At 35.7% G+C, this 18,354-nt stretch overlaps 1 protein-coding gene across 1 annotated transcript in view; it reads right to left on the reverse strand.

Moving 5' to 3' along the window:
• Positions 1–17,039: 17,039 nt before the first annotated feature.
• Positions 17,040–18,354, reverse strand: part of Ptp52F (Protein tyrosine phosphatase 52F) — a 134,258-nt gene continuing 132,943 nt past the window's right edge. Inside the window, exons 17-19 of the mRNA XM_075309066.1 lie at positions 18,135–18,205; positions 17,945–18,079; positions 17,040–17,889 (exon numbers count right to left, since the gene is read on the reverse strand). Of these exons, the coding sequence (XP_075165181.1) occupies positions 17,239–17,889; positions 17,945–18,079; positions 18,135–18,205 (857 nt within the window). The 3' untranslated portion in view covers positions 17,040–17,238. The remainder of the gene's footprint in view (positions 17,890–17,944; positions 18,080–18,134; positions 18,206–18,354) is intronic.

The following is an 18,354-nucleotide window of genomic DNA, read 5'->3' on the forward strand; positions in this document are numbered from 1 at the left end:
TTTCAGTAGTAAATTCTTATACCCAGCGAAGAAAATAGTATGAGTAAAATTCCATGCCTTATTCTAGTTAATGAACTATTCCTAACTGCTTACAGTTTAGGATTTTTTTACTGAAACGAGTAAATTTTATTATTTTTTAACAAAAATTTACCTTAATGGAAATAAAATGGATAAACTATATTGATGAAAATTTTTTCCTTTAGTTTCGAAGGCACTTTTTTCTGGGTGTACATATACAGACAGACGGACGGACAGACAGACAGACGGACATCGCTAAATCGACTCAGAATTTAATTCTAAGCCGATCGGTATACTAAGAGATGGGTCTATGGCCACTATTTCTTGGCGTTACATACAAATGCACAAACTTATTATACCCTGTACCACAGTAGTGGTGAAGGGTATAAGAATAGAAGTTGTTCCACAAACATTTCTGTTTAAGAGCATCACGGGCTCCTCCATCAAATTTTTTCACTTCCTATGAAGTTCTATCCCTGCCAGCATTTCAAAGTTCCATTTCATCCTCATTGCTACCACAGACTCGTAAGTGACACTGCAACACTGTGATGGGGAAGCGTATGAAAAAGTATGAAATGTACATGAAAGTATTTTGCCATCACTATTGTTACAAGAGCCATTTTATATTTTGTGAAACACCAAGCGCAACTAGCTTCTTATAATTATTTAAGTAAAATCGATAATGAAGTGCTGAAAACATAGTTATTTCGCTTAAAATTGTAAAAGGTATATTGGTGAACAATTTTTGACTTTCCAAATGGAATAAAGTGATTGTTTTTCAGATATTTTACAGACACGCTGCCTCCATTCACAATAAAAACACTGGCTGAAAGACGCTGCAACATGTAACTTGCTACTTGTAAATCAACATCATTCTATAATTAATGAAAAAAATTATATTAAATGTGTTATTATAGTGGTATAAATGTTATATTTATAAGAATTTATAAATGTTTAATCAAATTAATAAACATCTAAACAATCGTGTTTTACTTGATCACAAGGATTCTTTTACAACTATCTTAAAATGCACTTTTTCTTATTGTTTGAAGGGGCTCTTATTGGCGTCGTTCTAAATTTATTAAAAATGACACCTAATAATTGCACTCATGCGATATTTTTGTAGTAACTTGGCGTGGTACAACTTCTCAATAGTGACGGCGCTTTTCCGACTTTGACTTTTACACTTCCATGGAAGTTTTTTTGAGAATGTATTACAACTTACGAAAATTTTCAAGTTTTAGTTAGTTTAAATCCAAAAAATATTTCTTCAAAAATATATGCCGAAAATAAAAACGATGTAAAACTTGAAAAAAAAATCTTTTGAAAAAAATATTCGATAAAAAATTACCGCTGGTGAGTGTTACGTTAGGTTAAAGTGGCAGCCCGATTAAGTTTCAGGCTCACTTAGACTATTCAGTCCATTGTGATACCACATTAACTAAAAGTACCTATTACATATGGGCACTTCTAGTTTTAACCGCTGAAACTTCTCGATTATTTCCTTCTGTTGAACCAACCAGATTGTTCCAAACACATTAGAAGACTGCTTAAGTTAACGTTTTTCAGGTCCGCCAGTAATCTAAAGCTATATACACCCTAAAATTACACAAAAAGCAGGACACTCACACAAGAGGTGTTTAATTGATTCCTTTTCCTCCGCTTCATGACAGCTCATACCGTAGTTAATATTCTTCGCGCCAATAGTTTTTGCAAAATCGCCTATCAGGCAGCGACACGTTATATAGAAGTGAAATCTGACGTCTTGAGAACACTAGCACATCTAGTGCGCGATTCAAGTTTAAATGTGGCCATATTGGCTTGCAATTCTCCCATCGAACATTTGCCATCATAACAGCATTCTCCATTGCACCACGGAGCCACCGTGGTTAGCATGCCCGCATTGCATACACAAGGTCGGGGGTTCGATTCCTGCTTCGACCGAACACAAAAAAGTTTTTCAGCGGTGGATTATCCCACCTCAGTAATGCTGGTGACATTTCTGAGGGTTTCAAAGCTTCTCTAAGTGGTTTCGCTGCAATGTGGAACGTCGTTCGGACTCGGCTATAAAAAGGAGGTCCCTTGTCATTGAGCTTAACATGGAATCGGGCAGCACTCAGTGATAAGAGAGAAGTTCACCAATGTGGTATCACAATGGACTGAATAGTCTAAGTGAGCCTTATACATCGGGCTGCCACCTAACCTAACCTAGCAACATTCCAAAGAAGAGGTGATAGAACTCCTCCTTGGGGAGTGCCTTTGTTCACATACCTTTGTATGCTTGCTTGTCCTAGTGTGGCTGAAATACGTCTCTTTATTAGAAGTTCGTCTAACAGCCTAAGTATACCTGGATCAACATTCAGATTTGCCAGTCCATTTAATATTGAGTTCGGATGGACTTTATTGAGTGCCCGTTCGATGTCTAGAAACGCCACGCTACCAGTTATTAGTGTCACTACTTCCCCAAATACTATGTTGTGCATTTGCATCACATCCCATAATGAGTTTTGTGTTTGTTTTAAGTGACTCCTCCACCAAGGTCTTAACGGCACATGGAGGCATCTCCCTATCATGTCCCATGTAGACCGAAGATACCCAATATTTGCATTGGCTATCTCTAGACTGGCTACGACAGTGTATACATTGCTCAATGAAGAAAGCAGAAATAAGTTTATACCTCATTCACATTATACTTCCAAAATCGACTTTACACAGATTTCAAATATCATTTGCCTTATAAAAAAGGGATTTCAAATCTACTTTTAGTAGATTTTGAGCCTAATGTGTATAAACTATTAGTTAGTTTTTGGCAATTACACAGGCTCGATTTATATCTTTATTATTCTTATATACATATGGTTCTTAAATAAGAACTATATCTACGTCTCCTTTCATCAGGAGAACTTTTAAGGCAGCACAAGCAGCCTTACAATGTTGAAGATTTATCTGGAGGAACCTTAGAACCATCCAAATTTTCAACCACCATCACATCAGCCGTTTCGATTGAGTCATCAAGGGCTTCCTCTTCACAGTTCTCGTTGACTCTCGCAACAATCCGCGGTTCAGCTTTGGAGAGGTTTGAGCCTGTAGAAGCTTCCCGCATACGATGTTCGTCAATGTCTGCAGTTTTTGTGTGTCTTTTGGCTTCGCAAGGAGACTTTTTCACTTCTGACTCTAACGGAGGCTTGTCCGTTTCAGAATCCTTTGACTGATCGCTTTTGTATACCATCATATGGATATCATGATAGCCATAACTTATACGTCCTTGGGTCTGGGCTAGATGTGGCAGCGACTCATTGTTCAATATGAACAACGCATGTCGTCTTGGTCCATCCACCTCACCCAAACGACCAAACTTCCAATCGGCAGTTGGAAGGTCTGGGTTACATTCCTTTAGTCTGTTTAATATTGACTCAGGATCAGGAGGGTTTGAAGGAATCCATGCATGAGCTCTAGGTTTATCCGGTATGTCTTTTTTCTCGACTAACTCCAAAGCAGCTCCTTCCCAAACTTCATCAATTAGCATCAAAACAGCAATCCATAGACCTCTGGTCCTCAAATGCGATTAACTTAAATCGTCCTTGATACCATCCAGCATCTTGCCGTCGAGGACTTTTTTCGCACCTCTGAGTAGACACCAGACATTGCGTTCTCAATTTCCCCCCATTTTTGCTTTGGAACCATACCGTCCAATGCTCCTTTATTAATGTTAGCCATCACAAGGCTGTATTTAGCAACTGAAGCAAACGATCTTTAATCCCTTTTGAAGGATGACAGCTCATCCGGTGATCGTTTCCTTTTTTCAGCTTTAAGAATTCCTTGAGCCCATTTTAAGGAATCGCTTTATTTAGCCGACAACGTGCTTGGTCGACTCATTCTAATTTCTTTAGGATCAGAAGTTAGCAACCCAGTGGATGACTTTGAATTTCGCTGCATGATGGCTTAATATCCAACCACACTTGAAATTCTTAGTAGATATCTGACGTCTTGAGAACACTAGCATGTCTAGTGTGCGGTTCAAGTTTAAAAGGGGCCATATGTGCTTGGTGCCGTTACAACCCGTCATGATGGCAAATGTTCGATAGGCCTTCTCACGCATTAAGAGCTTGCAGGTTGCCAGAGACATACCAAGAGATTCTAGTTTCCCTGGAATATGTAAGGTAGTTCCTAGCCTTGCTAACTCATCTGCTTGACAGTTCCCCGGTATGTTCCTATGGCCAGGCACCCATATTAGGTGAATAACAGGTTGGCTGATAAGTCCCCGGTCTGACACATAGATGTCGTCGATAGTATTAAATGCATATTATTTTTATATAGTACCAACCTTCAAATGATTGACGTCTGTAAGTCAATTAGTTTGTGAGATAGAGCATCTTTTGTGAAGCAACTTTTGTTATTGTGAAAAAAATGGAAAAAAAGGAATTTCGTGTTTTGATAAAATACTGTTTTCCGAAGGGAAAAAATACGGTGGAAGCATAAACTTGGCTTGATAATGAGTTGCCGGACTCTGCCCCAGGGAAATCAACAATAATTGATTGGTATGCAAAATTCAAGCGTGGTGAAATGAGCACGGAGGACAGTGAACGTAGTGGACGCCCGTGGTCAAGGCCGTATTCAGGGGGGGGGGATGAGGGGGATCAAACCCCCCCGAAATGAATGAATATTTTTATATAAAGAAATATATATTTTTAGCTGCATAGGTTTTATTATATTACATGTTAGCCTGATACCGAAACAGGCAATTGACGTCCAAATGCATTATATCTAATTATACAATTATTATTCGAGCTTTATGGACAGATATAGATTAAGGAACATGGTTAATAGAGCCATTGAAAAGAAAACGCCAGATACAAATCTATACACGCCTGGACTGTACATGTTTCGGTTCGGGCGAATGAACCTTTCCACAGCCTTTAGTATAGATCTGGCTGGGAGAGATAACTCAATTTTGGGCCCTTTATGCTAACTCCTTATGGAGAAAACATTTGGGAAATTTCCTCTTACAAATTTTGAAAAACGCTTACCTATAAAACTTGCACAAATCATAGAATACTAGTTGAAAAGCCCGTCAAACGACGGTCGAAAAAAACAAATTGTTTTTTTTTCTCGCGCCACAAATTTCATTTTTGGAAAATGTATTTCTGCTTTTTATGTGTGTTTGTTGTTCTTTTTGTGCACATGACTCGCTTTGGTTGGCCATAGCAACAACAACGAAACAGCCAAACACACATGTGTAAATGAAATGGCGCAAAACCTGCGAAAAGAACCTGCCTAATTCAGCGATGGAAGCACTTGGAGAGTGCAATAAAGAGATATTTCTAAACGTGCATATTCTTTTAAAAATTTTGGTCACTTTGCCAGTTACTCAGGGATGGAAAATACAATTTTTAAGAAAGTACAAAAAAGGTATTTTTTGAGCGGAAAGGTACTTTTTACTAAATTTCAACAAAAATTTCACTGGAAGATTATTGTCAAGAGACTGAATTTTAAAGAAAATAAAATTTTGACAAAATTTTCTATATAAATAAAATTTTGCAAAAATTTTCTATAGAAATAAAATTTTGCAAAAATTTTCTATAAAAATAAAATTTTGCAAAAAAATTCTATAGAAAAAAAATTTTGCAAAATTTTTTCTATAGAAATAAAATTTTTCAAAATTTTCCTATAGAAATAAAATTTTTACAAATTTTTCAATTGAAATAAAATTTTGACAAAATTTTCTATAAAAATAAAATTTTGCAAAAATTCTATATAGAAATAAAATTTTGACAACATTTTCTACCGAAATAAAAAATCGATAATATAGAATCGCATTCTTTTTTCGACTAAAACATTCTTGAAGTTCATACAAATCCTGTTTTTGACTATGTCTTTTACAAAATCGAGATTTTCTTCCCACATGAACATGTCTGTTTTGCCATATTTGTAAAAGATTATTAGCAAATAAGGTTGATAAAGACTTTCTCAAAATATTAAAATATTTTGTCAAAGCTATTGTACCATAAATCTGATATCGACTCAAAAATGTCTACACAAAAGGTACTAAATCATTCGCGGGGGTACTACGGTACTGACCGGGGTGAAAATATTGAAAAAAGTACTTTCGTACTGCATTTTCCATCTCTGCAGTTACTACACACAAAAAAAATTTTTTCTGATTCAATCACGAAATTAATTGATCCAATTAATTTTTAATTGAAATGTCTTCAATCACAGAAATGATAGTATCAATTAAAAAATTAATTGAAGGTCACTTAAAAAGTTAATTGATCCAATTAAAAAATTAGTTGATACTATTATTTTTGTGATTGATTTTTGTTTCAATTAAAAAATTTGTTATATCAATTAAATTTTTAATTGAATATTTTTTAAAACTCAATTAAAATTTTAATTGGAAAAATTTTCGTGAAATTTTTTTGTGTGTACGTGCTTGTTGTGATTGCGAAATAAAACACGGATAGTTTTGCTTGATGTACTTTATTGTTGAAGAGTTATAAAAAGAAGAAAGGATATGATATGTAACGGAAGTTATTATTTGATCGAAAAGATAACGTCAAAAAGCATACAATGTAAAGCTGACAGTATTGCCAGATTTTTCTTATTTCAACACCTCCACTAAAAGCTGGCTATATGAAAGTCAGCCCTAACATCGTTGCACACATTCTATGCCTTTCTTTTGTTAGTGGTTTTGTTAAAAAATCAGCAACCATTCTCTCTGTGGGCTCAAACTGCAATTTTATATGTCCATCTTGAACCCTTTCTCGCACAAAATGATGTCGCACATCGATGTGTTTTGAACGACTATGATACGCTGTAGTCTTTGCCAAATTAATTGCACTTTTATTGTCACATCGCAATACGATTGAGTTATCACACAGATCCGCAAAGAATTCATTTTGAAATTGCCGTAGCCATTCAGCTTCTTGCACTGCAGCAGCCATTGCCATGTATTCGGCCTCTGTGGTTGAAAGTGCCACTGTTGTCTGCCTTTTGCTATTCCAGCTTATGGCTCCTCCTTGCATGAAAATATATCCAGTGCACGAACGTCTGTCTAGAGTATCGCCTGCATAATCCGCATCACAAAAACCATTTATTAAAAGACTGTCGGTTTTCTTGAAGACTAGAGCAGCATTTAGTGTTCCCTTTAAGTATCTAAACACTCTCTTTACTGCTGACCAGTGACAACTGTCATGTGAATTATTAAACTTGCTCAAGAAATTGACTGCATAAGCAATATCAGGACGTGTACCTTGAACCAAGTATAACAAACAGCCAATTGCTTCCTGATAAGGCACATTTTCTAATATTTTCGACCCAGTCTTGGTATTTTGCATTTTAACATTAGCATCGAAAGGTGTAGAGATAGGTTTGCAATCTGACATGTTGAAACGTCGAAGAAATTCCTTTGCATGAATGGCCTGATTAACATATATTTCGCCTTTTTCACGATTCCTCATTATGTGTAGGCCAACACAATTACTTACTGCACCCAAATCCTTCATGGCAAATAGTCTTTGTAACTCTGTTTTAATCATGTCCTTCAATTCGTTATCATTTGAGAAAATCAATATGTCGTCGACGTAGATTGATATGAAAAATATTTTGATACCATTAATTTTGTAATAAATACATGGATCCATTTTTGATTGCTGCAACTTTAAATCTTTTAAGGCAGCGTCTAATTTTTTGTTCCATTGGCGACTCGCCTGCCTTAGGCCATAAATTGCTTTATTTAGTTTGCATACCTTGCCTTCAAAGTTGCCAGACAATCCCTCTGGTATATCCATGTATATTGTTTCCTCAAGATCACCCTGCAAAAACGCTGTAACAGCATCCATCTGTTCGATATCTAAATCGAATTGAACAGCGATTGATAGTAAATATCGAATTGAACTATAGCGTACTACAGGTGAGTATGTTTCTTGAAAATCAATGCCAGGTTTTTGAGAGCAACCTTTAATTACCAAACGGGCTTTATGTTTAACGATTTTTCCATCACCATCTCGTTTCCTCTTAAAAACCCATTTATTTTTTATTGGCTTTATGTTTGGTGGCATCTCTACTAAATTCCATGTGTTATTGTCCATTAAAGATTGATACTCACTATTCATGGCTTGCCTCCACTGTTTCGCTTCGACATCATTGAGGGCCTCTTCTACAGTTAATGGGTCATCAACGCCACTGGCCTCCACTAAATATAAATGGTAATCAGTCATATTGATTGGCTTCGGAATACGTGATGAACGTCTAACTGTGCCATCACTATTTGATGAATTTATCTGATCAAATGCGCTGCCATCACTATCTGTTGTGCCATCAGGTTCATAAAATTCAGCAGAATCATCACTTTCGTTATCCGTTGTGGGATGGTTACTTTCTCCATTCGTACTACTACTCGTCTCAGCTGTTTCATTCTGCACATATCTCATGCCATCACTAGTATCATATTCAATGATATTGCCATCACTTTGTATTTCAACGTATTGTTTATAAAAACAACCCTCATTGTTTGTCTCAACATTATTAAAGCAGAATTCATCTTCAAAAAATACAACGTCTCGACTTTTTATGAGACAAAAAGTGTTGGGATCAATAAGACGGTATCCTTTTGTGTCGTCACAATAACCAGTGAAGATGCACTCTTTTGATTTTGCGTCCCATTTTCGCCTTTTTTCCTTTGGCACATGACAAATAGCGCGACATCCAAATACTCGGAGATGAGATACATCAGTTTTAACACCGCTCCAAAGTTGTTGAGGTATATTTTTTGCAATTGCGGCAGAAACGGAGCGATTGACAACATGAACGGCATTTGCAACAGCTTCAGCCCAGAACTTCTTTGGCAAATTGGCATGTAACAACATATAGCGCGCCCGCTCCACAATTGTGCGGTTTGTACGTTCCGCGACGCCGTTCTGTTGGGGGCTGTATGGTACCGTGGTTTGATGTTGTATTCCACTCTTTTTCAAAATAGCCAATAGCTGCCTGTTGCAATACTCGGTGCCGTTGTCTGTACGCAAGCATTTTATATGTTTACCAGTCTCATTCTCTACTCTGGCCTTGAACTGTTCAAATAATGCTGGTACCTCCGTTTTTGCCTGCAAAAAATATACAAAAACTTTGTGACTATAATCATCTATAAATGTCAGAAAGTACTTAGCTCCATTTATTGACGATTCCTCCATCGGTCCACACAGATCTGAATGTATTAGCTCAAGTATTTCACCAGATCTGCTTTCGGATGTTTTAAATGGTTTTCTGGACATTTTCCCCTTTAAACATGATGTACAGGTTTTTGTATTTTCTTGTCGTGACGTCTCCATTTTCATACCATCGACTTGTTTTTCTGTCCTCTTCATGTCAGCTATGTTTAAGTGGCCCATTCTCGAATGCCAAATAGCAACGTCGTTTATACTGGCTACCATACACATATGACTGGTGTTGCATTCCAATTTAAACATATTGCTTACAAGCTTAGCTTTGGCAAAAACCTCGCCATCTCTTATTATCTCACATTTGTCATTTAGAAACTTCACAGTGTAGCCTCTTTTGCTGATCTGACTCACGGATAACAGATTTACGGTCAAATTTGGGACATAAAGAACATCGTGAATTGTTATATCAGTACTTTTGCCATTCACATCCAGACTGATTTTTATATTTCCAACACCTTCAACAGTCAATTTCTCTCTGTTGGCCACAAAAATCTCATTCACGGTTGATCTTCGGATCTCACTAAACCATTCTTTACGCATTGACATGTGCATACTTGCACCAGAGTCAATGACCCAATCCTTCTCATTTATGGCACCTGCTGCATAAACCGTACAAAATCCGTGTTCTTTTTTATTTACTGGCTTCTTTTTTAAGCAATCGGCTGCTATGTGGCCAATACGATTACAATTATAACATCGTATTTTTTTCTTGTGATTCTTCTTCTTCTCTGCTGCAAAAAATGCGCCGTCGTTGTTATTAGACTGTTTTATATCTTGAAGAAGTTTGGTTTTAATGGAATCACAGGAAATCTTGACTCCAGAACTCTCTATGCCCATAATCATTGGAGCATATTCTTCGGGAAGACCCGCCAAAAGAAGAGTTCCCACCCACTCGTCACTGACAGGCATGTCCACTTCTTTTAGTTTATGAGCCGTAGATACGATTTGACTTACATATTCCTCTATACTCGCACACGATGAGAAATTCGTTGTAATGAGTTGACGCAACAATCCAACTCTACGTGTAAGTCCGGAATCTTGAAAGGCAGACTTAAGCTTGTCCCATACCTCCTTTGATGTCTCCGCATCCTCAATATGAACATAATTTATTTTGTCCACCAACAAAATAATTTTTGTCTTCGCCTTCATGTCTACTTTTGGGTCTATGCCAGTTGTGGGATACTTTCCCTGGACGGTGTCCCACAGCTCTTCATGCTGCAACAGATTTTTAACAGCAAACGCCCATGTTGTGTAGTTCTCACGACCAATTAATTTTTCAACTACAAAATTTGTGGATGCAGCCATCGTTTTCTTCCAACAACTATTTATAACTCTTTTTACTTTTAAAACAAAACTATTGAGCGCAATCTGGGCCCATAACCTGTTGTGATTGCGAAATAAAACACGGATAGTTTTGCTTGATGTACTTTATTGTTGAAGAGTTATAAAAAGAAGAAAGGATATGATATGTAACGGAAGTTATTATTTGATCGAAAAGATAACGTCAAAAAGCATACAATGTAAAGCTGACAGTATTGCCAGATTTTTCTTATTTCAACACCTCCACTAAAAGCTGGCTATATGAAAGTCAGCCCTAACATCGTTGCACACATTCTATGCCTTTCTTTTGTTAGTGGTTTTGTTAAAAAATCAGCAACCATTCTCTCTGTGGGCTCAAACTGCAATTTTATATGTCCATCTTGAACCCTTTCTCGCACAAAATGATGTCGCACATCGATGTGTTTTGAACGACTATGATACGCTGTAGTCTTTGCCAAATTAATTGCACTTTTATTGTCACATCGCAATACGATTGAGTTATCACACAGATCCGCAAAGAATTCATTTTGAAATTGCCGTAGCCATTCAGCTTCTTGCACTGCAGCAGCCATTGCCATGTATTCGGCCTCTGTGGTTGAAAGTGCCACTGTTGTCTGCCTTTTGCTATTCCAGCTTATGGCTCCTCCTTGCATGAAAATATATCCAGTGCACGAACGTCTGTCTAGAGTATCGCCTGCATAATCCGCATCACAAAAACCATTTATTAAAAGACTGTCGGTTTTCTTGAAGACTAGAGCAGCATTTAGTGTTCCCTTTAAGTATCTAAACACTCTCTTTACTGCTGACCAGTGACAACTGTCATGTGAATTATTAAACTTGCTCAAGAAATTGACTGCATAAGCAATATCAGGACGTGTACCTTGAACCAAGTATAACAAACAGCCAATTGCTTCCTGATAAGGCACATTTTCTAATATTTTCGACCCAGTCTTGGTATTTTGCATTTTAACATTAGCATCGAAAGGTGTAGAGATAGGTTTGCAATCTGACATGTTGAAACGTCGAAGAAATTCCTTTGCATGAATGGCCTGATTAACATATATTTCGCCTTTTTCACGATTCCTCATTATGTGTAGGCCAACACAATTACTTACTGCACCCAAATCCTTCATGGCAAATAGTCTTTGTAACTCTGTTTTAATCATGTCCTTCAATTCGTTATCATTTGAGAAAATCAATATGTCGTCGACGTAGATTGATATGAAAAATATTTTGATACCATTAATTTTGGGGACTTCCCGAGTACGATGTTCGTCAATGTCTGCAGTGTTTGTGTCTCCTTCGGCTTCGCAAGATTTTTCTTCTTCTTACTCTACCGGCTTTTTCGTTTCGGAATCCTTTGGCTTATCGCTTTTGTATACCTTCATATGGATGTCATGAAAGCCATAACTTACACGTCCTTGGGTCTGTGCTAGATGTGGCAATGTTCAATATAAACACCGCACGTCGTCTTGGACCATCCACCTCATCCAAACGCCCAACCTTCCAATCGGCGTTTGGAAGATCTGGGTTACATTCCTTTAGTCTGTTAAGTATTGACTCAGGATCAGGAGGATTTGCAGGTGTCCATGCATGTGCTCTAGGTTTAGCCGGTATGTCTTTTCTATCGACTAACTCCAAAAAGGCTCCTTCCCAAACTTCACCAATTATCATCAAAGCAGCTTTAAAGCAATCCATAGACCTCTGGTCCGCAAATGCTATTAACTTATATCGTCCTTGATACCATCCAGCATCTTGCCGTCGAGGACTTGGTCCGGGAAACTTTTTTCGCACCTCTGAGTAGACACCAGACATCGCGTTCTCAATTTCCCCCCATTTTTGCTTTGGAACCATACCGTTCAATGCTCCTTTAATAATGATAGCCATCACAAGGCTGTCTTTCCCGTTTAGAGGATGGCAGTTCATCCGGTGATCGCTCCCTTTTGCCAGCTTCAAGAATTCCTTGAGCCCATTTTAAGGAATCGCTTTGCTTAGCCGACAACGTGCTTGGGTCGACAGATCCTAATTTCTTTAGGATAAACAAAGCATTTCTGCGTTCTTTGAATCTCTTTCGTGAGGGATTACCTTCTTTTGATGTCGTTACCTTAGAAAAGGTTCGACTTTCCAAAGTGTCGCCACCTGTCGACCCGTCTACAGGTCGACTAATTGGGCCTGACTCTTGGTCACTGGCCAAATTGATAACTTCAGTCGATAGCCGTCCACTGGGCACTGAAGTTAGCAACCCAGTGGATGACTTTGAATTTCGCTGCATGATGGATTAATTTTCCACCACACGTGAAATTCGTAATAGGTACCTATTACCATGAAATAATCCGCTATTAAAAAACACGTCCTATAGTCGCCATTAATATTCCCTTACGAGGCGCGTCACGGTAATCAGTGTATATTACAACGAGTCACCACCAGGAACACCAACCCGCAACAAACGAACCCATACCGCTCTTGGTTTTAAGAAAACTAGGAGTAAAAAATTACAATTTGAAAAGATTAATACGATAACCCACTTTTGATTGCAAAAATATTCTTATACGAGTACTAGATGATTTTTTATTAAAATGATGGATTGCCCAATTTCAAGAAATAAAATTGATTTCTAAAGGAAATGAATAAAAAAATGTATTATTTTAGTCCGTTTATTATAAGCAGGCTTCAATGGAAAACTGTATTCACATTTTACAATTGCTTACCTTTAATAAATGTAGATTGTGTTTCATGTTTATAATACCTCAAAACATAAACGCAGGTAATTCCAAACGCATTCCTTTACCGCTTGGCCATTTGTTGTTGCACACTTTATTTTTTTCTACCCTTTTATTTGACTTGTTATTGTATTCAAAATATTTATGCACACATTTCGAACGCAGCAGACAGAATCTCGCCAATCATGTTTTTCAATTTACGCGAAAAACAAAAACCCCGAAAAAAACGTTCGTTATGAGTTACTTCCACAGACTGATCTCTCCATCACGTGTTGTTGAAAAAATACACATTCTCTTGTTCTCTTTCTCTCCATTGCTCAAAATTATTCAATTTCAATCACAATGGTGATTGAATCAATCACATGTTTAATTGGGAACGGAAAGTGTTTCAATCACGTTTGTAATTGAAAATTATTTCCGAATTGATTAACAAATTGACGGAATCAATTAATATTTTAATTGGAAACGGAACAAATATCAATCAACTTTTTAAATGGATTTTATTCGGATTTGGTTAAATATTCAATTGAATCAATTGACATAGTAATTGAATCCGTTTCCAAATTCAATTAAGTGTTTATTAAAAAAATCGGTGATAATTTTAATAATTTTTTGTGTGTACCATCAAAGAAAATGTGAGAAATATCTTGCAAGTGGCTACTTGATATTTTTATTCTAGTTGAAGAAAAATTATTAAAAATATGTAATTTTTACTGTTGTTTCATGTTTCGGAGGAAAAATTTTAGTTAATATTTGCAAAACTATCCTTCGCGACATGCAAAGGTCACAATTAATGTAAAATTTACTAATTTTAGAAAATGAGAAGGGGCAAAAAATAATAAAAAAAAATAATTACAAAATAATTTCGTAATTTCCATTTTAGATCAAATATTTTATTAATTAAATGGACTATGAGATTTTTATACATATTTGTGCTGGTATACAATCTGTAGTGTGTTCGTAAAAATATCCGAAAGTTTATTTGGTAGTCGCATATATTGTTGATATACAAAAGGCTGATTTTATTTCATATTCATTTAAATGGTAGTAATAATAGCCATAGCAAAGCCAAACTCGATGGAGTTCTTCTAAAAGGAAGAACTGCGCCGAATTGACAACCACAGTTGACAAATATTTTCGAGAGATATCCCCAAAATTTCGAAAGAATATCCCCCAAAAATCCCCAACCGAAATATTTTTTCCCATGAAAAATGCTTATAATAATTTTGTGTGTGTAAGTTTCATTCTACAAGGTTAGGTTAGGTGGCAGCCCGATGTATCAGGCTCACTTAGACTATTCAGTCCATTGTGATACCACATTGGTGAACTTCTCTTTTATCAGTGAGTGCTGCCCGATTCCATGTTAAGCTCAATGACAAGGGACCTCCTTTTTATAGCCGAGTCCGAACGGCATTCCACATTGCAGTGAAACCACTTAGAGAAGCTTTGAAACCCTCAGAAATGCCACCAGCATTACCCACGACCTTGTGTATGCAAGGCGGGCATGCACCAAGAAAAAAGTGCCTTCGGAACTAAAGGAAAAAATGTTCATCAATTTAGTTTAGCCAATTTATTTCCATTAAGTTAAATTTTTGTTTAAATAAATAAAATTTACTTGCTTCAGTAAACAAATCCTAAACTTAAAGCAGTTAGGAATAGTTCATTAACTAGAATAAGGCATGGAATTTTACTAATACTGTTTTCTTCGCTGGGTATAAGAATTTACTACTGAACAAGAAAACTTTATTCACTGACAACAAAGCATTCGTAAAAATAAACAAAATATGAACTAAAACCAAGATTCCTCAAATTTAGTAAAATTTCTTACAAAATGATAATTCTGGCTTCCTTTATTATAGAAAGCTTATCATACATACGAATAATACTTGGCATAGAAAAATATTTTAGTTCATTCGTTCTAAGAAGTATTCAATCCTTTCAAAGCTTAAGGAAACATATTTGTTAGAATATAGGAAATTTTCCTATATCTCTTTTGTCTACCTGTAATCGATATGTTTGCGCGTGGGTTGATTTTTAGTTGGAATCGCGTTGTTATGGTATACGGAGGGATTGTTAAAAAATAATATAGTAAAATAATATAATAAATAACAAATAAAATATTTGTTATTTTAAATTAGTTAGAAAAAATTATGTTCGTGATGGTGTATAAAGAAAGAAAACAGAATAACAACCCCTTCATTCGTCTTCATTTTGGAATCTTCAATTAACAGGTAACATTCAGTGACGCTAACCTTTTGTGAAAAAATTGGTTTATGATTTTTTTATTTGTATATATTGAAATTGTAAAAGGAGGACAAACTCGTTACGCATCAACTTATTAAAAGTGAAAGGTACAAGAAGAAGGAAAAATGCGTTTTACAGTTGATGACATTACATGGAAATTGGAAATAGTGGAATAATAAACTAATATTTCAAGGCCAGTCGATGCTGTTGATTCTTAATAAATATATTTAATATATTAATAAAACGTGTATTTTATTGAAGAAAAAATTGCCTATATAAATAAATAAAATTGTATTTAAAAACGAAGGTAAACAGTTCTAAGTTTGAAGTAAAAAAGTTTACCACAAATATCTAAGATTTGTCCCAATGAATGAAAAAAGTTCAATAAAATCATTCGATATATGAATTCAATTCGGTTAAATTTTTTCATTCTGTAGTAAAGTGGTACATAAATATAGGAAAATGTTAACTAATATATGGAATCCATTCTACCTAATTTCAACGAAAATCACATCGTTCAAAAAAATAAAAATGTCTTTGGCGGTATACGAAGTTCAATTTTCTTCACAAGTAGTTCATTTTAATTTAAAGAAGGGGTCACTTTTTTCTGGGTGTGCCTTGCATACATAACCATTGCACCACGGTGGCAAAAACATCCTGATATTATCGAATTCTTCAATAGGGACTTTAACAAGTCTGTCAGGTGGTCAACAGTTGATGTGTGTTTTGCTATAAAGATGCCCATTTTATGTAAATATTCTTTGAAAAGTTTTTCTTTAAAAACTCACTTGTAATGAAAACTTATACAAGTTTTACTTATAAAAGGTTTACTATGTTTTATTGAAAACAATTAACATAATTACCGTATTTTTATATTTATGTTTTATTTCTTCCCAATTTATTTTTTTTATTTTCTGATAACCAACAATAGGAACAAAGGAAAGCGAAAACAACACTCAAGAAACAGTGAACTCAACAGGAAGGAAAATTTTTGTTAATTAGGATAATTTTAGAAAATTTTACAAACGCATATGTCACACGGATTTAAGTAAATATTTTTCACCAAATTCGAGAAATGGAAAATATCGGATAGAGTATCCCTGGATGTGCTCAAAAAGAAACCAGTTTTTTGATGCTTCGATATTCAACTGTCATTTAGAATACAGAAGTCATTTTATTTGGAGAAAAAACTCGTATTGAAATATGAACTGTTCATTTAGCAAACTACAATGTTATTAGCAGCAAGTCTGATGTTCACAAATTGCAAATGTAAATAGCAAAGATATTTCTATGAGTGTATAGAACACTAACTGAAGACATATTAAAATTATTACCCGAAAATCCGACTCCATTTTCCATTCATCTAACCTAAGCGTAGCACGGTTGACAAGCATTTCGATTGCAGTAGAAAATTAGTTTTCTCGTTGTTCCACCAAGAGAAGTGTTGTACATGTTTGAGGTTTATTGGGGGCGGATCATTGAATATCTTTCAATCAACCAATAATAAATCTTGATAAAATTCGCTTTATATTTCTTTTTATTATTTAACATAGACACAGTAAAATACGAATAAATATTTTTGTTTTATATACACATTGAATTAGAAGAATTTGTATATGTTTCCTTGTATATAGTGTTATATAAATTTATGCATATATGTACATTTTATCACCAAGAAAATACTTTATTGTTTATGCTTTCATTATGCGGCGAAATTTTTACATAAAACTTTCGCTATTATCTTCCATGATCACTCGCCTTTCGACAGCATTCTGCCGGTGATTACTAAGAGAACTCATATCGGAAATATTTCGTGAGGACTGATTTGCATTTCTCAAAGTAGTCCCAATAGTTTCGGGATCACTATCCACACTGGTATTTTGTGCATCAATACCTTTCCGAATGTTTCCTTTGTTATCTTTGTGTTTGACCAACTCGTAAGTACAGGTGTATAGGAAAGTGTATTGAGCTAAGCTCTGGACCATTTTCATACGCTGGAAACGTAATTTCTTAACTGTCTCATAGATATTGATTTTTGACTCATTTTTGAGACGTTGCATGATAATATCGAGACCAATAAATGTCCCCGTACGACCCACACCGGCACTACAATGTACGACGATTGGAGAATAACTGGGGATTTTTTCAGCTTTGACCTTCCGCACAAATGTTATCAAATGCATGGGATCCGTGGGACAACCATGATCAGGCCATTTCTTGAAATAGAAATGAACTACCTTCTGTTTGAGACCAAACATTTCGTGAACCACCGACAGTTCAGTGCGATCATAGAGATCAAAAGAATCCTTTTTCTTTTCGGTCACATTGATACCCTTCGATTTGAAGGGATAGTATTCATGACATTTTACCTGAAAAAAAAACATCCTTAATATTGCATTATCATTACATCTTAGGCATACTAACCACATCGCCCTCTCGGAATTGTGTTACCATAACTATAACTCGCACATTATGCTGTAATACCATACGCCAAAAATCTGTAGCACTTTCAGGTTTTGGTCCTTGTGTTGCGATATATTCCTTACGCCTTCTATAGCCCTGCAAATGATATGATATTAGTGAATTATATCGTAGATAACTAACCTATACTTACATCGATGAAGGAAGCATTAATATAATCGGAACCATCGGCATCAATATCCAATATAACGCGATTTTTATCATCTGAAATTAGAGGAATACAATGAAGTTAGTAGTTAGTTAGATTGTTATACTTAACATATAGCTATATGACTAACCTAATGTATACTATCCCGACTGCTCTAAACAACTGATGACTTTCTATCTAAAGATATTGTCAGACACAAATAGTG

The sequence above is a fragment of the Haematobia irritans genome, chromosome 5, assembly GCF_050003625.1.
Source record: "Haematobia irritans isolate KBUSLIRL chromosome 5, ASM5000362v1, whole genome shotgun sequence".
Taxonomy (NCBI): Eukaryota; Metazoa; Arthropoda; class Insecta; order Diptera; family Muscidae; genus Haematobia; species Haematobia irritans.